Here is a 23,300-nt window from a genome sequence, read left to right as displayed (position 1 = left end):
GGTGGCAGAACAGAAATGTGTTTAACTTTTTCATTTACATTAAAATCAGATTTCCTGCCAGGCCAGCCAGAATGACAGCATGAATCTAAGAAGCAAGCAGAGCAGAGCATGAAGAAGTGGTTCCTCTCCGACCACCCAGACCTCCAGCTGCACATCAGCAGGTTTTAAGATGAGAAAGTGGCCTCAGTCTGGAGGAAACAGGCGCGTTTCTCAGCATTTCAACACATTTTCTAGACATTCTAGTTTCTACAACAAAGCAAACAGACCTGCAGCTTCTAGAACATAAATGCAACAAATCTGCATCATTTACTGGACCTGGCTCAGGTCCCATCAACATTTTACAGACTTTTCTAGCATAAAAGGGGAAGAATGCTTCTCCTTTGCAAGCAGACGGAAGTCTTCATGCATCTCCCAGTTTCCTGATCAGCTTTTCATTCCTGCATCAGACACTTACAGATCAGCCGCTCTGCGTCCCCGTCCTCCACACACCCGACTCCCACGTCCATGTAGGGAGACGCTGGCTTGTTTCTGCAGGAAACACCCCCTAGGCCGTCCTCTCCGCCCACATCTCCACCCTTTGCTGCAGCACAGCTGCAGGAAACAAATGCATCTGCAGCTTGGAACCAGTTGAACCAGTTCATCCAGTTTACATGATCTAAAGAATCAAAATGTTTCCATGGATGTCTCTGTGGACAGCATGGACGGCGTGTCCTGCAGACTAAAGAGGAGAGGGAGCATCCAGCTTGTTATCAGCCTGCATCTCTGATGGGATGGGGTTGCATTAGTACCGCTTCCACATCTGGAGGTTTTAGAGCAACATCTGCTCCCAGATTCTCTTTCAGGGAACACCTCGCAGAGTTCATGGGAAACAATATGGCTTGATGACATTCTGGTTTTATTCATCCAGTCTCACCTTTTTGGGGTCTAAGATTTTATTCTAATACAGTCATCAGCGATGCTTTAATCCAAGAGTGAGAGTGAGAACACCACAAGCAGAAGATCCAACAGTAGGAACAGCATAGACCAGTGCTGGTCAGACTGGTGCGAGTCCAGTTGGATGCAGGTGTTACCAAGTAGAGAAGGAGTCTCTATTGTTCCCTTCCTTCCTGCAACAGTCCCTTTGTTAAAATACAGAAACTATAAATCCAAAAATATTTGTTCCAAAGAACTGGGCTAAGTTCTCCAGCTCCTCTGACAAACAGTTAAACTAAGTTCAGAAACGAACAGCTGAGTCTTCATCTTGAAGCAGATCAGGACTCTGCAGAGCGGACAGAGTTCGGCAGGTTGTTCCACCATCGTGGAACAACAGAGGAAAAGAGTCTGGTGGTGGTTTCGTCCAACGTTGTCATGGTAACGCTAGGCGTCTTCTAGCTGTGGAGAGGGAGTGTAGGTCTGGATTAGGGAGTGGAGGTAGACGGGAGACGTTTCAGTTATTGTTTTGTAAACCAGAAGCAGAGCTCTGAATCTGATGCTCTGCAACTGGAAACCAGTGAAGCGCGATTAGCAGCGGAGTGACATGAACCCGTTTGGGTTGGTTGAAAACCAGACGCGCTGCTGGTTCTGGATCATCTGCAGAGGTTTAACCAGCATGCAGGCAGACCTGCCAGTAGGGAACTGCAGTAATCCATGTGTGAGATGACCAGAACCTGAACCAGAAGCTGAGTTGTGTGTTCTGTCAGGTACGTCTGATTCTCTTGATGTTGTAGAGAGCATATCAGCAGGTACGGGCAACCGAGGCAACATGGACCTTAAAGGTCAACTGGTCACCCACCATGACACCCAGATTCCAGGCAGCAGACGTAGGAACAAGTGTGATAGAGTGGAGCTTCACACGTATCTGCAGAGGTAATGAAGGATCAGCTGGACAGACAATGAGCTCTGTCTTGGACAGATTGAGCTGAAGGTGGCGATCCTTCATCCATGCAGAGATATCAGCAAGGCAAGCTGATATTCTCAGTGAAACATTGTGTCGTCTGGTGGGAAGGAGAGGAAAAGCTGAGTGTCATCTGCATAGCAGTGGTAGGAGAAGCCATGAGAGCTTCTAACTGCACCGAGTGAGGAGGTGTATGGTGGAAAGAGAAGAGGGCCGAGCACCGATCCCTGAGGCTCCCCTGTTTTCATGTGATCTGGACACTTCTCCTCACCAGGATACTCTGAAGGAGCTTCCTGAGAGGTAGGACGTGGACCACGAGAGGACAGATCCAGAGATGCCGAGCTCAGAGAGTGGAGAGGAGAATCTGATGCTTGGCTGGGTCAGAAGCAGCAGACTCTAGGACTGACCGGTAGATCTGGTCCAGCAGGACCAGGACTAACCAGTGGATCTGGTCCAGCAGGACCAGGACTGAGTGGATCTGGTCTAGCAGGACCAGGACTGATTAGATCTGGTCCAGCAGGATCAGGACTGACCGGTGGATTTGGTCCAGCAGGACCAGGACTGAGGACTGAGCGGTGGATCTGGTCCAGCAGGACGTTGGACAGGATAGGATTCGTGGATTGTCTCGGTCTGAACCGCATCAGACAGGTGTGGGTTTAGGTGACATCGTGCTCGGTGGACTGGAAGACTCGCAGGCCTTCCCCCTTAGCGGTCTCAACCCGAGGTGGACTGGCGCTTCAGCGCAGCAGGACGCCTCTTTCCGTCCCGGCGGGGAACGGGAGCGTCGCGGACTCGGCTGTCCTCAGGTTGCAGGGAGACGGAACCAGCAGTGCAAATAAGAACCCGAAACGGAGACAGAAGGTCCAGCATCAGAGAATACCTCAGACCGCTCATTTCTAAAGTTTCTCATTTAAATCGTAAAAAGGCAAATAAATGCCGTTGGAGCAGAGTGAGGATCAGGAAGGCTGCTCCTCTTCCTCCTGAACTAATCCCAGGATTTTTATGGTTCCAGGAGCTTTTATCACCCCCCCCCACCCCATGGTTTTCCTCAGCACCTCCTCCTCCTGTTCCTCCTCCTCCTCCTCCTCCTGTTCCTCCTCCTCCACCTCCTCCTCCACCTCCTCCTCCTCCACCTCCTCCTCCTCCTGTTCCTCCTCCTCCACCTCCTCCACCTCCTCCTCCTCCACCTCCTCCTCCTGTTCCTCCTCCTCCTCCTGTTCCTCCACCTCCTCCTCCTGTTCCTCCTCCTCCTCCTGTTCCTCCACCTCCTCCTCCTCCACCTCCTCCTCCTGTTCCTCCTCCTCCTCCTGTTCCTCCACCTCCTCCTCCTCCACCTCCTCCTCCTCCTGTTCCTCCTCCTCCTCCTCCTCCTCCTCCTCCTCCTCCACCTCCTCTTCCTCCTGAACTAATCCCAGGATTTTTATGGTTCCAGGAGCTTTTATCACCCCCCCCCCCCCCCCCCCCGCCCCATGGTTTTCCTCAGCACCTCCTCCTCCTGTTCTTCCTCCTCCTCCTCCTCCTCCACCTCCTCCTCCTCCTCCTCCACCTCCTCCTGTTCCTCCTCCTCCTCCTCCTCCACCTCCACCTCCTCCTCCACCTCCTCCTCCACCTCCTCCTCCTCCTGTTCCTCCTCCTCCTCCTCCTCCTCCTGTTCCTCCTCCTCCTCCACCTCCTCCTCCTCCTGTTCCTCCTCCTCAGACCCCGTCGTGTTTTCCTGGAAGCAGCAGTGAGGCTGCGTGGGAGCCAACACACCCAGACACATACTTCCTGCTCCAACACGTCTGTCTGCTACATGATGAATGTGTGGTCAGTACGGGAAGCCTCGGCAGGTCGCAGACCGGCATGATGGGAAAAAGCTGCTTCCTGGTGCTGAGTTCAGGAGGAAAGCTGGATCCTGCTGGCTGAAGCGGACTTCACATGTTGAACAACAAAACTTTATTTCATTCTGTGACGCTTTCTGACATCAAACTGGATCCGCCGTCCCTCTGCGGGGATTCAGGCGCCACGGCTAGCCAGAGGGAGCCAATGAGGAGGGAAGGTTACGTCACCCGTTTGCCTGATGGTTCCACCATGGTGGGGGGGGGACTCCGGTCCTCAACGACTGCAGTCCTGAAAATGTTCGCAGCAACACACCATCATCTGTGTTGAAGCAGGGAAACTCAGAACGTCTGCAGGACTGTGGCCCCGGAGGGGGACCGGCTCCTCCTCCGGAAGGCGGTCCCCCTCCGGGAGCCGGTCCCCCTCCGGGAGCCGGTCCCCCTCCGGGAGCCGGTTCCCCTCCGGGAGCCGGTCCCCGGACCGCCCCTAAATATGCTGAACTCAAGATTAAATTACTTTTAAACGGGCGAGTTAGAAAAAAACATGTTTATTCCTGCTGTAAACATGTTTATTCCTGCTGTAAACATGTTTATTTCTGCTGTAAACATGTTTATTTCTGCTGTAAACATGTTTATTCCTGCTGTAAACATGTTATTCCTGCTGTAAACATGTTTATTCCTGCTGTAAACATGTTTATTTCTGCTGTAAACATGTTTATTCCTGCTGCAAACATGTTTATTCCTGCTGTAAACATGTTTATTCCTGCTGTAAACATGTTTATTCCTGCTGTAAACATGTTTATTTCTGCTGTAAACATGTTTATTCCTGCTGCAAACATGTTTATTCCTGCTGTAAACATGTTTATTTCTGCTGTAAACATGTTTATTCCTGCTGTAAACATGTTTATTCCTGCTGCAAACATGTTTATTCCTGCTGTAAACATGTTTATTCCTGCTGTAAACATGTTTATTTCTGCTGTAAACATGTTTATTCCTGCTGTAAACATGTTTATTCCTGCTGTAAACATGTTTATTCCTGCTGCAAACATGTTTATTCCTGCTGTAAACATGTTTATTCCTGCTGTAAACATGTTTATTCCTGCTGTAAACATGTTTATTCCTGCTGTAAACATGTTTATTCCTGCTGCAAACATGTTTATTCCTGCTGTAAACATGTTTATTTCTGCTGTAAACATGTTTATTCCTGCTGTAAACATGTTTATTCCTGCTGTAAACATGTTTATTTCTGCTGTAAACATGTTTATTCCTGCTGTAAACATGTTTATTCCTGCTGTAAACATGTTTATTTCTGCTGTAAACATGTTTATTCCTGCTGTAAACATGTTTATTCCTGCTGTAAACATGTTTATTCCTGCTGCAAACATGTTTATTCCTGCTGTAAACATGTTTATTCCTGCTGTAAACATGTTTATTCCTGCTGTAAACATGTTTATTTCTGCTGTAAACATGTTTATTCCTGCTGTAAACATGTTTATTCCTGCTGTAAACATGTTTATTCCTGCTGTAAACATGTTTATTTCTGCTGTAAACATGTTTATTCCTGCTGTAGACATGTTTATTCCTGCTGTAAACATGTTTATTCCTGCTGTAAACATGTTTATTTCTGCTGTAAACATGTTTATTCCTGCTGTAAACATGTTTATTCCTGCTGTAAACATGTTTATTTCTGCTGTAAACATGTTTATTCCTGCTGTAAACATGTTTATTCCTGCTGTAAACATGTTTATTCCTGCTGCAAACATGTTTATTCCTGCTGTAAACATGTTTATTCCTGCTGTAAACATGTTTATTCCTGCTGTAAACATGTTTATTTCTGCTGTAAACATGTTTATTCCTGCTGTAAACATGTTTATTCCTGCTGTAAACATGTTTATTTCTGCTGTAAACATGTTTATTCCTGCTGTAAACATGTTTATTCCTGCTGTAAACATGTTTATTCCTGCTGTAAACATGTTTATTCCTGCTGTGAAGTTGGTCTTTTTAACATGGGAGTCTGTGGGGATTTGCTGTGTTTTGCAGCCCCTATGCACTTCAGCATTGGCTTCACTTTTTACCGCAGGAGGCTGCTGATTGGTCCAGATGCAACTTATCAGCTGATTATTCTCCTGAAACAGGGTTTGGATTTACTGTTAACAATGATAATGACGATGAAAATGATGAGGATAAATATAATGAAGATGATGATGATGATTAAGGTCAGCTTTGTCGTGGTAGAACCTGGTGATGTTCATCTTCCGATCTGGATCCAACATGCACATCTGGGTCGGAGTAAAAATCTGGATCAGAACAGCCGGTTTCAGCTGTTTCCATCATCACTTCATCTTCATCTCAGCGTGCCTGCAGAGAACGCTCCATTTAAATCTGATGGTCCTTGTTCTGGTTCGGTGAGGTTCTGAGAGGTTCTGAGGTTCTGTGAAGTTCTGTAAGGTTCTGTATGGTTCTGTGAAGGTCTGTAAGGTTGTGTGAAGTTCTGTGTAGTTCTGGGAGGTTCTGTAAGGTTCTGTGAGGTTCTGTGAGGTTCTGTGAAGTTCTGTGAGGTTCTGTGAAGTTCTGTGAGGTTCTGTGAGGTTCTGTGAAGTTCTGTGAGGTTCTGTGAGGTTCTGTAAGGTTCTGTGAGGTTCTGTGAAGTTCTGTGAGGTTCTGTGAGGTTCTGTAAGGTTCTGTGAGGTTCTGTGAAGTTCTGTGAGGTTCTGTGAGGTTCTGTGAGGTTCTGTAAGGTTCTGTGAAGTTCTGTGAGGTTCTGTGAGGTTCTGTGAAGTTCTGTGAGGTTCTGTGAGGTTCTGTATGGTTCTGTGAAGGTCTGTAAGGTTGTGTGAAGTTCTGTGTAGTTCTGGGAGGTTCTGTAAGGTTCTGTGAGGTTCTGTGAGGTTCTACCAGCAGCCTCTGACTGTCTGACCTGACAGAAAGCTGCTGAGGAGAAACGGCGCCCTCTTGTGGAAGCAGGACGAACTGCAGACGTGTTTCGGGGCAGGATGGAGGAAAGCCTGCCGTCTGGTTGGAACCAGATTTGATCCTGATGAGATTTTCTGCAAAACGCTACGAAGGACAGACTGACGTCATTTCTCCTCATGTTGCATCTCCGCTTTATTCTGGCAGTAAATAAGAAAAATAAACTGTAAATGGTGAAGAGACAGAATGGTCCACTAGGTGGCAACAGCGTATCACACTGGTTAGCGCAGGTTAAGGCTGGTTAGTGCAGGTTAAGGCTGGTTAGTGCAGGTTAAGGCTGGTTAGTGCAGGTTAAGGCTGGTTTAGTAGGTTAAGGCTGGTTAGTGCAGGTTAAGGCTGGTTTAGTAGGTTAAGGCTGGTTAGCGCAGGTTAAGGCTGGTTAGTGCAGGTTAAGGCTGGTTAGTGCAGGTTAAGGCTGGTTTAGTAGGTTAAGGCTGGTTAGTGCAGGTTAAGGCTGGTTAGTGCAGGTTAAGGCTGGTTTAGTAGGTTAAGGCTGGTTAGTGCAGGTTAAGGCTGGTTAGTGCAGGTTAAGGCTGGTTTAGTAGGTTAAGGCTGGTTAGTGCAGGTTAAGGCTGGTTTAGTAGGTTAAGGCTGGTTAGCGCAGGTTAAGGCTGGTTAGTGCAGGTTAAGGCTGGTTTAGTAGGTTAAGGCTGGTTAGCGCAGGTTAAGGCTGGTTTAGTAGGTTAAGGCTGGTTAGCGCAGGTTATGGCTGGTTAGCGCAGGTTAAGGCTGGTTAGTGCAGGTTAAGGCTGGTTAGCGCAGGTTAAGGCTGGTTAGTGCAGGTTAAGGCTGGTTAGCGCAGGTTAAGGCTGGTTAGTGCAGGTTAAGGCTAGTTAGCGCAGGTTATGGCTGGTTAGTGCAGGTTAAGGCTGGTTAGCGCAGGTTAAGGCTGGTTAGTGCAGGTTAAGGCTGGTTTAGTAGGTTAGCGGTGTAAACATATTCACGACTCCTCTGATCACATGATCGTCCATCGTGACACCTCATTGGTTGGATCATTCTCCAACATCAGCTGAAACAGAGTTTTGTCCCTTTTGGTGCGCCGTGGTCCTGAAACATTCCCTGGTGTGTTTGAGTGCAGTCGTAAATGAAAGATGTCCTGATGCTGACTCAGGTGTAAGTCTCCTCCTTCTTCCACAGCTAGAACATCTGGATCTGCTCCACATCAGGCGACTTCTCCTGCAGCCGCCGGCCTACCTGCTGGGAAGCAGATGATTGGATGCAGGTGGCGATGACATCACTGTGCTCTTCGTCGCCGCGGCAATCGGCCACACCTCCTTCAGGTGCAGGAACGTCGCAGCAGACCTTCATCCCTCCATCATCACGTTACCTGAAGCTGGACTCCCATCAGCTCCTCCTCCGCTCGCCGTGTTGACGCCGTCCATCTGCTTGGTGTCCATGACGACGTCAGTCAGAGCTTCATCTGCTGCCAACTCCTCCTCCTCCTGCTCCTCCTGCTCCTCCTCCTCCTGCTCCACAGTGCGCTGCCTGGACAGAAACGTCGGGAGGTTTCCTCTCGACCCCGTCGCTGCATTTCTGACTTTTTTAATCATCTGATTCATTTATTCATTTTTTTCACTCTGACTTATGAATTTATCTTAAAACATGTTTATATTCATATTTATTTAATGTTTTATTGGATTTCATTCTTTCCTTCTGTATTTATTTATAGTTGTGCTCATATGTCTTCATCCCCTTTCATTAAAGAAAAGCTGAATTTACAACAGTCACTCAAATAACTGGAGACTTAAAAAAAGGAACAACAACTAAAAATTTGCAAAAATATAATTTAGTAATATAAGACACTGTTTTTTCATTTAACTGAGTTGAAGAAAAAAACAACAACAAACAAACAAATGTGTCCTGGACAAATGAGAGACTTTTCTGTTGAACAGTGGGACAAAATACCTGTCAACAGGTGCAGAAGTCTGACTGAGAGGAACAGAAAACACCTGACTGGAGCGGAAACATTAAAGGATTGTTCAACTAACCATTACTTTATGACTGATGGAATATGTAATAAATTATCTTTGTTTGCTTTATGAAAAAAATATTTCTATTGAAGCAGAATTAGAAAATAATGTAATGATTTTCATAAAATTTTTATTTATTATTACTTGAGTCAATTTCATCCTATTTTACAGGCAGCTGTTTTTTTTTCCCTCCTTTAATGAAAGGGTGTGAATAAACATGCATAATTATGAATACATATGAATAATTATGAATAAACATACATAATTATAAATAAATATGAATAATTATGAATAAACATACATAATTATGAATAAATATGAATAATTATGAATAAACATACATGATTATGAATAAATATGAATAAACATGTGAATAATAACGGAATAAATAAACCATTAAGGGGATAAAAAGGTGAAACATCATTTCTAAGCCGGAGTCAACGGCACTGATGATGATGAAGATTATGATAATGACAATGATGATGAAGATTAAGATGATAATGATGATGATGATGGTGATGATGATGAAGGTGGTGATGAAGCTCCCGCCGGGACATTACCTGTCGGCGACGCGGCCGGTGTCTCTCCACTGGACGCAGGACGTCTTCAGCGACGGAGGAGGATACGTGTTCAGACCGTCTGAAAGAAAACATTGATCAGCTCAGGATGAAGAGCGAGCATCATCATCATCACACATCGGCAGCTGTCACGTCGCCGCTGCAAAGGATTGTGGGAGATGAGCCTTCGTCCAGCTGTCATAGCGGTGCTTTTCTTAAATTCGACTGGAGAACTGGATCCAGAACCAGATCAGACCAGTTTAGACCAGAACCAGGCCAGACCAGGCCAGACCAGACCAGGCCAGACAAGACCAGACCAGAACCGGACCAGACCAGGCCAGACAAGACCAGACCAGACCAGGCCAGACCAGACCAGACCAGAACCGGACCAGACCAGGCCAGACCAGACCAGACCAGACCAGACCAGAACCGGACCAGAGCAGGCCAGACCAGGCCAGGCCAGACCAGACCAGAGCAGGCCAGACCAGGCCAGACAAGACCAGACCAGGCCAGACCTGTCCAGACCAGGCCAGACCAGGCCAGACCAGACCAGACCAGGCCAGGCCAGGCCAGACCAGACCACACCAGACCAGACCTGTCCAGGCCAGACCAGTCCAGACCAGACCAGACCAGACCAGACCAGACATGTCTAGACTTGACCAGGCCAGGCCAGACCAGACCAGACCAGACCAGACATGTCTAGACTTGACCAGGCCAGGCCAGACTAGACCAGACCTGTCCAGACCAGGCCAGACCAGGCCAGATCAGACCAGACCAGACCAGAGCAGGCCAGACCAGGCCAGACCAGGCCAGGCCAGACCAGACCAGACCAGACCAGACCATACCTGTCCAGGCCAGGCCAGACTAGACCAGACCAGACCAGACCAGACATGTCTAGACTTGACCAGGCCAGGCCAGACTAGACCAGACCTGTCCAGACCAGGCCAGATCAGACCAGACCAGACCAGACCAGGCCAGGCCAGACCAGACCACACCAGACCAGACATGTCTAGACTAGACCAGGCCAGACCAGGCCAGACCAGGCCAGGCTAGACCAGGCCAGGCCAGGCCAGGCCAGGCCAGGCCAGGCCAGACCAGGCCAGGCCAGATCAGACCAGACCAGGCTAGACCAGGCCAGGCCAGGCCAGGCCAGGCTAGACCAGGCCAGGCCAGGCCAGGCCAGGCCAGACCAGACCAGACCAGGCCAGGCCAGATCAGACCAGACCAGACCACACATGTCTAGACTTGACCAGGCTAGACCAGGCCAGGCCAGGCCAGGCCAGGCTAGACCAGGCCAGGCCAGGCCAGGCCAGACCAGATCCGACCAGATCAGATCAGATCAGATCAGATCAGACCAGACCACACATGTCTAGACTAGACCAGGCCAGACCAGGCCAGACCAGGCCAGGCTAGACCAGGCCAGGCCAGGCCAGGCTAGACCAGACCAGGCCAGACCAGTCCAGACCAGTCCAGACCAGACCAGACCAGACATGTCTAGACTAGACCAGGCCAGACCAGGCCAGGCTAGACCAGGCCAGGCCAGGCCAGGCCAGGCCAGACCAGACCAGGCCAGACCAGGCCAGGCCAGGCCAGATCAGACCAGACCAGACCACACATGTCTAGACTTGACCAGGCTAGACCAGGCCAGGCCAGGCCAGGCCAGGCTAGACCAGGCCAGGCCAGACCAGATCCGACCAGATCAGATCAGATCAGATCAGATCAGATCAGATCAGATCAGATCAGATCAGACCAGGCCAGGCTAGACCAGACCAGGCCAGACCAGTCCAGACCAGACCAGACCAGACCAGACCAGACCAGACATGTCTAGACTTGACCAGGCCAGGCCAGACTAGACCAGACCTGTCCAGACCAGGCCAGACCAGGCCAGATCAGACCAGATCCGACCAGATCAGATCAGATCAGATCAGATCAGATCAGATCAGATCAGATCAGATCAGATCAGATCAGACCAGGCCAGGCTAGACCAGACCAGGCCAGACCAGTCCAGACCAGACCATACCAGACCAGACCAGACCAGACATGTCTAGACTTGACCAGGCCAGACCAGGCCAGACCAGGCCAGGCTAGACTAGGCCAGACCTGTCCAGACCAGGCCAGACTTGTCCAGACCAGGCCAGATCAGGCCAGACCAGACCAGAGCAGGCCAGACCAGGCCAGACCAGACCAGGCCAGACCAGGCCAGGCCAGACCAGACCAGACCAGACCATACCAGACATGTCTAGACTAGACCAGGCCAGACCAGGCCAGGCTAGACCAGGCCAGGCCAGACCAGATCAAACCAGATCAGATCAGATCAGACCAGGCCAGGCTAGACCAGACCAGGCCAGGCTAGACCAGGCCAGGCCAGACCAGACTACTGTGTGTTCTTACTGCTGAGGGCGGAGAGGAAGACCCTGAAGAAGCGTTGGGTGTAGGCCAGCTCCTCGGCCTCCAGCCTGCTGACGTGGATCAGGTGCTGCTGGACCGGAAGACCGGCCAGCTCCTCCACCTGCGTCCGGTTGTAGCGGTCGCCCACTGTCACCACGAACATCGCCACTCCATCACACTTGGCCTTCTGGGAGACGTAACGGAGCCTGGCCTGGTCCCCGGAGGCCGTCTGGGTAGCCACCACTGTCAGCAGAACCTTCTTCCGGCCCGGCTGGCCGGCCTTCAGCAGAACCTCCTTGAGGGTGTAGTCCAGGGTCTGTCCCAGCACCGACGAGCCGCCCTGCTGCCGCGTGTTCTGGATCAAGTGCCTCCTCATCAGCTCCTGGTTCTGGTAGGTCTGCAGGCCAAACTCTAGCTTGGCGGTCTGGGCGACGCCCTGCTGGACCAGGGCCACCCGGGCCCTTTTTGCGGCCCGTTGAGGTTGAGAGCTCACGGCGAGCTGCTCCACCACAGAACCCAGCAGCTGCTGAGCCCCGGCGTACTGGTCCGCCTGCATCTCCCTGGACCCGTCCAGCACCATGGCCAGGTCCACCTCCACCTGCTGAGGCTGCTGCTGGTCCTGGATGTAGGAGCAGTCCTCTGAGGGTCTGCAGGGGTCTGAGGACACACACAAGACCACTTAACCAAAGATCAGAACCTGCTGGTCCTGCTGGAGACTTGCTGCTTACCGTAACAGATGGCGCAGTTCCTGACCTTCCTCAAGTCAGCAGCCAGGGTCTGCGGCCTCCCCAGAACCGTGAAGATGGACTGCCCCGTCTCGTCCACCTGGAAGGAGACAGAACCTCAAATCAGTTTTATTTGTAAAGTCAGAAACACAAAGAGCTTCACGTGCTCAAACCTCAGTATTAAACTAAAATATTCACACAGTAGGTATCAACTTACACACACTCTCATGGTATCACACAGCCTACACACACACACACACACACACACACACACACACACACACACACACAAAGACAAACCCCATCCCTCACCACCTAAACCCGCACAACCACAAATCCCCAACTTCTGTCATTTAACAGAATAAATATGGATGGATGAGTGGGTGAGTGAATGGATAGATGGATAGACGAATGAATGAATGGAGGGAGGGATGGATGGATGGATGGACGGACGGACGGACGGATGGATGGATAAGTGAATGAATGGATGGAGGGATGGATGAGTGGGTGACTGAATGAATGGATGGATGGATGAATGGATGGGTGGATGGATGGATGGATGAATGAATGAATGAATGAATGAATGGATGGATGGATGGATGGATAGACGAATGAATTAATGAATGGAGGGATGGTTGGATGAGTGAATGAATGAATGAAATAATGAATGAATGAATGGATGGATGGATGGATGGATGGATGGATGGATGGATGGATGAATGAATGGATGGATGGATGGATGGATGGATGAATGAATGAATGAATGAATGAATGAATGGATGGATGGAGGGAGGGATGAGTGAATGAGTGAATGAATGGATGGATGGATGAATGGATGGGTGGATGGATGGATGGATAGACAAATGAATTAATGAATGGAGGGATGGTTGGATGAGTGAATGAATGAATGAAATAATGAATGAATGGATGGATGGATGGATGAGTGAATGGAGGGATGGATGAGTGGGTGAATGAATGAATGGATGGATGGATCGATGAGTCGATGGGTGAATGGATGGATGGATGGATGAGTGAATGAGTGAATGAATGGATGGAAGAGTGAATGAATGAATGGAGGGATGGATGAGTGGGTGAATTAATGAATGGATGGATGAGTGATGGATGGATGGATGGATGGATGGATGGATGGATGAGTGGAGGGATGAATGGATGAATGGATGAATGACCTCCATGGCTTTAGCGATGGCTGAGGCGTCCTTCAGGGAGATGACCACAGGGATGATGTCCAGCGCCCGGTACACCATCATGGCTCTTACAATGTCTTCGGTGTCCTGGGATGGCCCAATGGTGAAGAAGATGGCCACCTTTCTCATCCTCAAACCGGACCTGACCCGCTTAAAGATGTTCTGACCCACAGCGAGCATGGCGGCTCCGAGCTGGCGCTGGTCCATGGTACGATTCCAGGGAAGGTCCCGCACGGCTGCCATCAGCTGCTTCCTGCTGCGGTGCTCCTGGAAGCGGATCAGAGACCTGGTCTGGCCTCCGAAGTCTACCACAGCGACCCGGGCGCCGGTTGGACAGTTGCTCTCCGCCACGGTGATGTCCTCCAGCAGGGTCAGCAGGGCCCGGCGCTGCCTCTCAAAGAGGGCTTTGGACACGTCTCTGGACTGGTCCAAACCGAAGACCAGCTCCGTGGGATAGGCTGGGCACCTGGATGCACCTGAACCGGATCACGTGGAGAAAGACAACACACTGAGGTTAGATTGGGTTTTATGATGTAAAATTTCTTTTCCTATGCCTTATAACTGCATGTCCATCTACCGGGGCTTGGTGCCCACAGTGGGGTGGGAAACTTATCTGTTCAGATTGTTAAACAATAAATTAAATTTCATTGCTTTATGGGATCCAGATCACACTAGACCAGGTCTTGTTGGGACCAATCCCGGCCACCTCTGGCTCATTTACGGCACATTGTGGACAAGCCCAGCCCTTGTGCGTCCCATTTCCAACCCGAGCAAACATGCGGTTGCTGTTTCTGTCCAGCAGAGGGCGGCGGTGCAGTTGGACCGGACTTCCTGGTGGAGGAAGCAGCAGGTGATGTATCACCATGTATCAGGCTTCGTAATCATTTCATAATGATTAATCACATTTTAATTACATGAAAACAAGTTGTTTTAAATTGTATTAAGTATTTTTGTGGACAACGTTAAACTGGAGTCATGGAAATGGTGTCTAGTAGAAAACACTCCAGTCTACAACACATTCCAGGATGTACAGGTTTTCATCCACATGTTTCAATAACAGACCTAACACTAAACGGGGGATGGGCGGACACCACTGGAGCTGCGCTGTTCGAGAACGGGGGAGGAACCTGCAGCAGCGTCTTTCACATCAGTTTCCATGGGAAAGTAGTCAACAGATTTGTCAAAATCTGGTATGTGTAAAAACTCACAAAGCGTAGCAAAAAGTAGCTGAGTTAGCAACAGTATTAGCGACAGCGTTAGCAACAGGGTTAGCAACGGAGTTAGCAAGAGTTGGCAACAGGGTTAGCAACTGCATTAGCAATGGAGCTAGCAACAGGGTTAGTATCAGAGCTAGCAACAGGATTAGCAATAGAGTTAGCGACAGTGTTAGCAACAGGGTTAGCAACGGAGTTAGCAAGAGTTAGCAAGAGGGTTAGCAACTGCATTAGCAATGGAGCTAGCAACAGGGTTAGTATCAGAGTTAGCAACAGCATTAGCAATAGAGTTAGCATCAGACTTAGCAACAACATTAGCAATAGAGTTAGCAACAGGGTTAGTAACAGTGTTAGCAATGGAGTTAGTAAGAGCATTAGCGACAGCGTTAACAACAGGGTTAGCAACAGCATTAGCAATGGAGTTAGCAACAAGGTTAGCATCAGAGTTAGCGACAGGGTTAGCATCAGAGTTAGCAAAGGTATTAGCAACAGTGTTAGCAACATAGTTAGCTACAGCGTTAGCAACAGCGTTAATAACAGACTTGGAAACCACATTAACCAAACTCCGAGCACATGAAGAATTTGTCCAGAATGCAAATGAATATATTCATTATTAATTAATCAATATGTCCCATAGTTGTGTTTTTATTAGTTTATTTTATCATCCTGACCAAGGTGAGAAAATGTTAACACTTCACTCATAGTGAAATTTAAAATTTAAAATTATGTCAGCTTTTTTTTTTTTTTTTTTTTTTTTTCTTTTTTTGTCATATGTTGTCTATTGAACTGTTTTTTTATTCAAGCTTTAATGTTGATTTATTTTATGAACCTGTACAACACTTAGGATACCTTGTGGTTTATGAAAGTGCTCTATAAGTAAAGTTTTTATTTGATGTTTGATTTGAACATTGTTTTCCTGCAGTTGAAGCTGATTATTTGTCCTCAGAACGTGTTTTAGAACCAAACGGAACTGCAGTTCTGTCCGTATCAAGCAGTGTTGTTGTTACAGTTAAGGTTGTGACCCGCTGCTGAATCATCATGTCGTTATGCCAACAACACGGCAATTAGTTGCTTTGAAATGAGCTGCAGGAGCGTGTGGGCTGCTGGTTGTGGTTTTAGCTTTGTTTTCTGTCCAAACCTGCTCATGAACCTGTTTAACTGGGAGCTGTGGTTTGTTTTCTCTGCAGAGGTTCTGATGTCCTGAAAAAACAGGGACCTTTACACCTGCTAGTTTTGGGTTTTTCTCTTTTAAGTGGCTGAAACCAAAGAAAAACATGGTGAAACTTGATACAGAGTAGTGGTTCCCAAACTGGGGGCCCAGAGTTTTCTCAGGCGGGGGTGCGGCAAGGCTAAATAAAATTTGGGACTTTTGGCACTGGACAAATTTGTAAAAGTACTCATAGGAAATGTTGATAAATCAACAAGAAAGACTTCAAGTAATTTAAAATTAAATAAACAAACCTATGATGGAGCATATCTGTCCCTGTTTGACCCGTAATAGTAATAACCAATGGTGGGTAATAATGAGACCATTGTCTTTTGCATGTACCAAAACATTTTCTAATATAATGAAGTATGAAGTCAAACAAGTTACACCACCACTTGAGGACTTTTCCTCCTGAACACAAAGAGAAGCCTGCAGGTTACTTTAGAAATAAACTATCCAACCATCATACACTATTCACAAAAAGTTAGGGATATTCAGCTTTTGGGTGAAATTTCACAACAAGCCTAAAATGCATTAAAACCTGTACAGGTGAACTTAATGTGATCTTCTCTAAGCTTTTAAATGCACATGTCCAACTGTTAAATGTTTCAATAAATTTTGCACAAGTTGCTGTTCTCTAACAAGGAGCTTAACGGCAAAAATCCCGGCAAGTGTGTGATCCTTGAATTGACCAATAAATGTCCTGGTTCAATTAGAGCTGGTGTTTAAACAGTTGTCCTTATCATGCTGTTCACATTTTGACATCATGAGACCAAGACGACACCTAACAATGGAACAACAGTCCCTTGCCATTGCGATGCTTCAAACAGGACGTTCTCAGACAGAAGTGGCCACTGAGCTTGGAGTGTCACAGAGTGTCATCAGCAGGTTGCAGCAGAGATATGGAGAGACTGGAAGAGTCACAGAAAGGCCTAGAAGTGGACGTCCTTTGGCCACATCCCGTGCTGATGACCGCTACATTGTGAACACTGCCCTGAGAAACCGGATGATGAATGCCACTCAACTCCAGGCACGTTTAAGAGAGGTGAGAGGCACCAAGTGTCACGTCAGACCATTCCAAACCGTTTCCATCAGCGTGGTCTGCGTGCTAGACGACCTGCACGGGTACCTGACCACACCACCAGGCACAGGCATCATCGTCTTGCATGGGCCAGGGAGCATTTACGCTGGACGAGGAACCAGTGGGCCTCAGTGCTGTTCTCTGATGAAAGTCGATTCACACTGAGCAGAAATGATGGCCGGCAACGATGTTGGAGACGTCAGGGAGAGCGCTATGCATCAGCCACTGTTGTCACCAGGCCAGCTTTTGGTGGTGGCGGTGTTACAGTGTGGGCAGGGGTGTCCACTTGGTACAGAACTGCCCTACACTTTGTGAATGGTACAGTGACAAGCCCATACTACCTGAATAACATCATTAATCCAGTGATTGTGCCCCTACATGAACAGCACAGGCCTAATTTCATCTTCATGGACGACAATGCTCCTGCTCATCGAGGCCGCATCATCAGGGAACGGCTGTTGGAGACTGGTGTACCTCAAATGGAATGGCCTGCACTCTCTCCAGACCTGAATCCCATTGAAAACCTGTGGGATCAGCTGAGCCGTCATGTAGAGGCTCGAGACCCTGCACCCCAGAACCTCAATGACCTGAGGGCTGCCCTTCAAGAAGAGTGGGATGCCATGCCTCAGCAGGCAATAAGTTGCCTTGTGAACAGCATGAGACGTCGTTGTCAAGCTGTAATTGATGCTCAAGGGCACATGACCAGATATTGAGACGTTCAAATTTCTTGTTGTGGTGTAACTACCATTGTTGTTACCTTTTGTGTTGAATTAATTTTTTGAGATGAGGAAATCAGTAGTGCATCCTTCTACTTAAATGTCTTACTTTTATGATATTATATCACTGTAGCATGAACATATTGCATTTTCCATAAATTTCACCTGAAAGCCAAATATCCCTAACTTTTTGTGAGTAGTATAGCAAAGTTGTCTGACAGAAGCAGCATCGTCTCATAGAAAACTCACCTGAAGTAGTTTGCAGAGATTCCTGGTTTAAAATGTTTCAAACTGAAGAAGAAGAACGAATAATGATACTGACACGGTTTTAATCATAATTACCTACAATACAGACTCTAAAACTGAAGAATGTTTCGTATGTTTCTTTGGTTTATGAGACGGGAGTGGGGGCTCGACATTATTGTCGTCAATGAAAAATCTGGAAGAAGAGATGTTCATGACGCACTGTTTTCCTCCCTTGTACCCCTCCCTCACCCTCTGATTTACCACTTTCCTGGACTGTGTGTTGTCTTTGTTTGAATTTGTGCTTATGTGTACAAGAGGTGGTTTTTGTCTCTCCAGACTGCACCTTCTAGAGGCACAGTCTGGTGGTACCTGTTTTTTTCCCTCGACCCTAATGATCCTAATGTACCTCTGTTCTTATCTGTTGTAAGCCTGCGCTGGTAAATCTGGCTGTGGGGCCTGAGTTTAGTTCGGACCGGTTAATCTGTGTCATAAATGTTCACTGTCTGTCAAATCTTGGACGAGCTGTCTTAAACTTTGAATCTCCCCTTGGGGATGAATAAAGTATCTTTGATTTGATTTGATAACTGGTGTAACTTCATCTGCTGTGGTGTTTCCTGCAGCTCACGCTACTACAAACAGCCACAGGGTTTCTGGAGAGATACTGCTGGCCGCTGGCATGGCCACCATGACAAGTTGCTGAGAGGAGATAGGTGGTCTTTGCACTGAAAATCATGACATCCATGCTGGTGGCATCTTTATTCCTGCTGTAACCCTAACCCTAACTCTTCCTGCTGTGAAGTTGGTCTTTTTAACATGGGAGTCTATGGGGATTTGCTCTATTTTGCAGCCCCTAGTGGATGAAGGGGGAACTGCAGTTTTATGCACTTCCTCATAGGCTTCACTTTTATCGGCCTGAGGCTCCGTCCATCTTTCACATATGGTCTGTGAAAACATCTCTCTATGGCCGAGATGGATAAAAAGCTGAAAAAATACAAAAGAACGTGGAAGGAACCTGAATTCCTGCTGCAACACACAGTCAGATTGATGTGCAGAACTTCTGAGGCTGATCAATCGAGAAAATCAGTCTGTTGGAGCAGGGAAATCCTGCAAACCTGCAGGACCCAACTGAGTAGTGCTGGTCTAAAATCTCCAAGCAGAACCTGCTGCGTCTTTCCAGACACGCTGAAACAGTTTGTTTACTTCTAGACGTCCTGAAGGTCGACATTAGGTTTGGATTCTCTGGTCCAGAATTCCAGTCAAACAAATCCAGTAAACGTGCTGAAAGACACGGAGCCACCGGCAACACGAAAGTCTGACTCCAACCATCACACGCTTCCCTCCACTTCCACCTGAGTTTAACTTGCAGGACTTCTCTTTTCAGGCGTCTTGTGGCTGAATGAAGGCGAGAACTGCTCCCTGTTTCTGGTTGTGTGTTATGGGGAGGTCGTGTCCCTGCAGAAGGCTGGTGCTGCTGGTGGGAAGGTTGGGTCTCCTTCAGAGAGCGCAGACATGCAGCAGGAGGGCGCTTCTTCCGCGCCACAGCAAGCATATCTGGTTGAACGGGTTTGAAACTACCTGCAGACACTACCTGGAAACCAGGTGACAATGGCGTGGAGGAGGGTGGAGCTAAACCTGCCTCTGCCAATAATCATTCAGACGAAATTTACTCTGCAGCATCTCAAGACCTCCGACGTTATCTAGCCGCCGCGTTTCAGCATCAAACTGCAGACCGATACCATCATGGACTTCTCAGAACCTTTCGGTACAACAGGAAATACTGGACCACATCTCACCAGACTAGACCTCTCCAGTCCAGACCTCACCTGTCTACATCACACCAGTCCAGACCTCTCCAGTCCAGACCTCACCTGTCTACATCACACCAGTCCAGACCTCTCCAGTCCAGACCTCACCAGTCTACATCACACCAGTCCAGACCTCACCTGTCTACATCACACCAGTCCAGACCTCTCCAGTCCAGACCTCACCTGTCTACATCACACCAGTCCAGACCTCTCCAGTCCAGACCTCACCTGTCTACATCACACCAGTCCAGACCTCTCCAGTCCAGACCTCACCTGTCTACATCACACCAGTCCAGACCTCTCCAGTCCAGACCTCACCAGTCTACATCACACCAGTCCAGACCTCACCAGTCTACATCACACCAGTCCAGACCTCACCAGTCTACATCACACCAGTCCAGACCTCACCAGTCTACATCACACCAGTCCAGACCTCTCCAGTCTACATCACACCAGTCCAGACCTCACCAGTCCAGACCTCACCTGTCTACATCACACCAGTCCAGACCTCACCAGTCTACATCACACCAGTCCAGACCTCACCAGTCTACATCACACCAGTCCAGACCTCACCAGTCCAGACCTCACCAGTCTACATCACACCAGTCCAGACCTCACCAGTCTACATCACACCAGTCCAGACCTCACCAGTCTACATCACACCAGTCCAGACCTCTCCAGTCTACATCACACCAGTCCAGACCTCTCCAGTCTACATCACACCAGTCCAGACCTCTCCAGTCTACATCACACCAGTCCAGACCTCTCCAGTCTACATCACACCAGTCCAGACCTCACCTGTCTACATCACACCAGTCCAGACCTCTCCAGTCTACATCACACCAGTCCAGACCTCACCAGTCTACATCACACCAGTCCAGACCTCTCCAGTCTACATCACACCAGTCCAGACCTCTCCAGTCTACATCACACCAGTCCAGACCTCTCCAGTCCAGACCTCACCTGTCTACATCACACCAGTCCAGACCTCTCCAGTCTACATCACACCAGTCCAGACCTCTCCAGTCCAGACCTCACCAGTCTACATCACACCAGTCCAGACCTCTCCAGTCTACATCACACCAGTCCAGACCTCACCAGTCTACATCACACCAGTCCAGACCTCTCCAGTCCAGACCTCACCAGTCTACATCACAGCAGTCCAGACCTCTCCAGTCCAGACCTCACCAGTCTACATCACACCAGTCCAGACCTCACCAGTCTACATCACACCAGTCCAGACCTCACCAGTCTATATCACACCAGTCCAGACCTCACCAGTCCAGACCTCACCAGTCTATATCACACCAGTCCAGACCTCACCAGTCTACATCACACCAGTCCAGACCTCTCCAGTCCAGACCTCACCAGTCCAGACCTCACCAGTCTATATCACACCAGTCCAGACCTCACCAGTCCAGACCTCACCAGTCTATATCACACCAGTCCAGACCTCTCCAGTCCAGACCTCTCCAGTCCAGACCTCACCAGTCCAGACCTCACCAGTCCAGACCTCACCAGTCTACATCACACCAGTCCAGACCTCACCAGTCCAGACCTCACCAGTCTACATCACACCAGTCCAGACCTCACCAGTCTACATCACACCAGTCCAGACCTCACCAGTCTACATCACACCAGTCCAGACCTCTCCAGTCTACATCACACCAGTCCAGACCTCTCCAGTCCAGACCTCACCAGTCTACATCACACCAGTCCAGACCTCACCAGTCTACATCACACCAGTCCAGACCTCACCAGTCTACATCACACCAGTCCAGACCTCACCAGTCTACATCACACCAGTCCAGACCTCTCCAGTCTACATCACACCAGTCCAGACCTCTCCAGTCTACATCACACCAGTCCAGACCTCTCCAGTCTACATCACACCAGTCCAGACCTCTCCAGTCTACATCACACCAGTCCAGACCTCACCTGTCTACATCACACCAGTCCAGACCTCTCCAGTCTACATCACACCAGTCCAGACCTCACCAGTCTACATCACACCAGTCCAGACCTCTCCAGTCTACATCACACCAGTCCAGACCTCTCCAGTCTACATCACACCAGTCCAGACCTCTCCAGTCCAGACCTCACCTGTCTACATCACACCAGTCCAGACCTCTCCAGTCTACATCACACCAGTCCAGACCTCTCCAGTCCAGACCTCACCAGTCTACATCACACCAGTCCAGACCTCTCCAGTCTACATCACACCAGTCCAGACCTCACCAGTCTACATCACACCAGTCCAGACCTCTCCAGTCCAGACCTCACCAGTCCAGACCTCACCAGTCTACATCACACCAGTCCAGACCTCTCCAGTCCAGACCTCACCAGTCTACATCACACCAGTCCAGACCTCACCAGTCTACATCACAGCAGTCCAGACCTCTCCAGTCCAGACCTCACCAGTCTACATCACACCAGTCCAGACCTCACCAGTCTACATCACACCAGTCCAGACCTCACCAGTCTATATCACACCAGTCCAGACCTCACCAGTCTATATCACACCAGTCCAGACCTCACCAGTCTACATCACACCAGTCCAGACCTCTCCAGTCCAGACCTCACCAGTCCAGACCTCACCAGTCTATATCACACCAGTCCAGACCTCACCAGTCCAGACCTCACCAGTCTATATCACACCAGTCCAGACCTCTCCAGTCCAGACCTCTCCAGTCCAGACCTCACCAGTCCAGACCTCACCAGTCCAGACCTCACCAGTCTACATCACACCAGTCCAGACCTCACCAGTCCAGACCTCACCAGTCTACATCACACCAGTCCAGACCTCACCAGTCTACATCACACCAGTCCAGACCTCACCAGTCTACATCACACCAGTCCAGACCTCTCCAGTCTACATCACACCAGTCCAGACCTCTCCAGTCCAGACCTCACCAGTCTACATCACACCAGTCCAGACCTCACCAGTCTACATCACACCAGTCCAGACCTCTCCAGTCCAGACCTCACCAGTCTACATCACACCAGTCCAGACCTCTCCAGTCCAGACCTCTCCAGTCCAGACCTCACCAGTCTACATCACACCAGTCCAGACCTCACCAGTCTACATCACACCAGTCCAGACCTCTCCAGTCCAGACCTCTCCAGTCCAGACCTCACCAGTCCAGACCTCACCAGTCCAGACCTCACCAGTCTACATCACACCAGTCCAGACCTCACCTGTCTACATCACACCAGTCCAGACCTCACCAGTCTATATCACACCAATCCAGACCTCTCCAGTCCAGACCTCACCAGTCCAGACCTCTCCAGTCCAGACCTCACCAGTCTATATCACACCAGTCCAGACCTCACCAGTCCAGACCTCTCCAGTCCAGACCTCACCAGTCCAGACCTCTCCAGTCCAGACCTCTCCAGTCCAGACCTCACCAGTCTATATCACACCAGTCCAGACCTCTCCAGTCCAGACCTCACCTGTCTACATCACACCAGTCCAGACCTCACCTGTCTACATCACACCAGTCCAGACCTCTCCAGTCCAGACCTC

General features: G+C 49.1%; 1 protein-coding gene across 1 annotated transcript in view; it reads right to left on the bottom strand.

The window, feature by feature from the left end:
• Positions 1 to 6,839: 6,839 nt before the first annotated feature.
• Positions 6,840 to 23,300, bottom strand: part of LOC306755770 (collagen alpha-6(VI) chain-like) — a 98,230-nt gene continuing 81,769 nt past the window's right edge. Inside the window, exons 34-39 of the mRNA XM_079240281.1 lie at positions 13,488 to 13,981; positions 12,304 to 12,400; positions 11,579 to 12,232; positions 9,191 to 9,269; positions 7,988 to 8,145; positions 6,840 to 7,854 (exon numbers count right to left, since the gene is read on the bottom strand). Coding sequence (XP_079096407.1) covers positions 7,823 to 7,854; positions 7,988 to 8,145; positions 9,191 to 9,269; positions 11,579 to 12,232; positions 12,304 to 12,400; positions 13,488 to 13,981 — 1,514 coding nt within the window. The 3' untranslated portion in view covers positions 6,840 to 7,822. The remainder of the gene's footprint in view (positions 7,855 to 7,987; positions 8,146 to 9,190; positions 9,270 to 11,578; positions 12,233 to 12,303; positions 12,401 to 13,487; positions 13,982 to 23,300) is intronic.

The sequence above is a fragment of the Telmatherina bonti genome, assembly GCF_933228915.1.
Source record: "Telmatherina bonti genome assembly, chromosome: 5".
In the NCBI taxonomy this organism is placed as follows: Eukaryota; Metazoa; Chordata; class Actinopteri; order Atheriniformes; family Telmatherinidae; genus Telmatherina; species Telmatherina bonti.
Note: the sequence above shows the minus strand (reverse complement) of the source record. Positions and strands in the feature narration are given on the sequence as shown.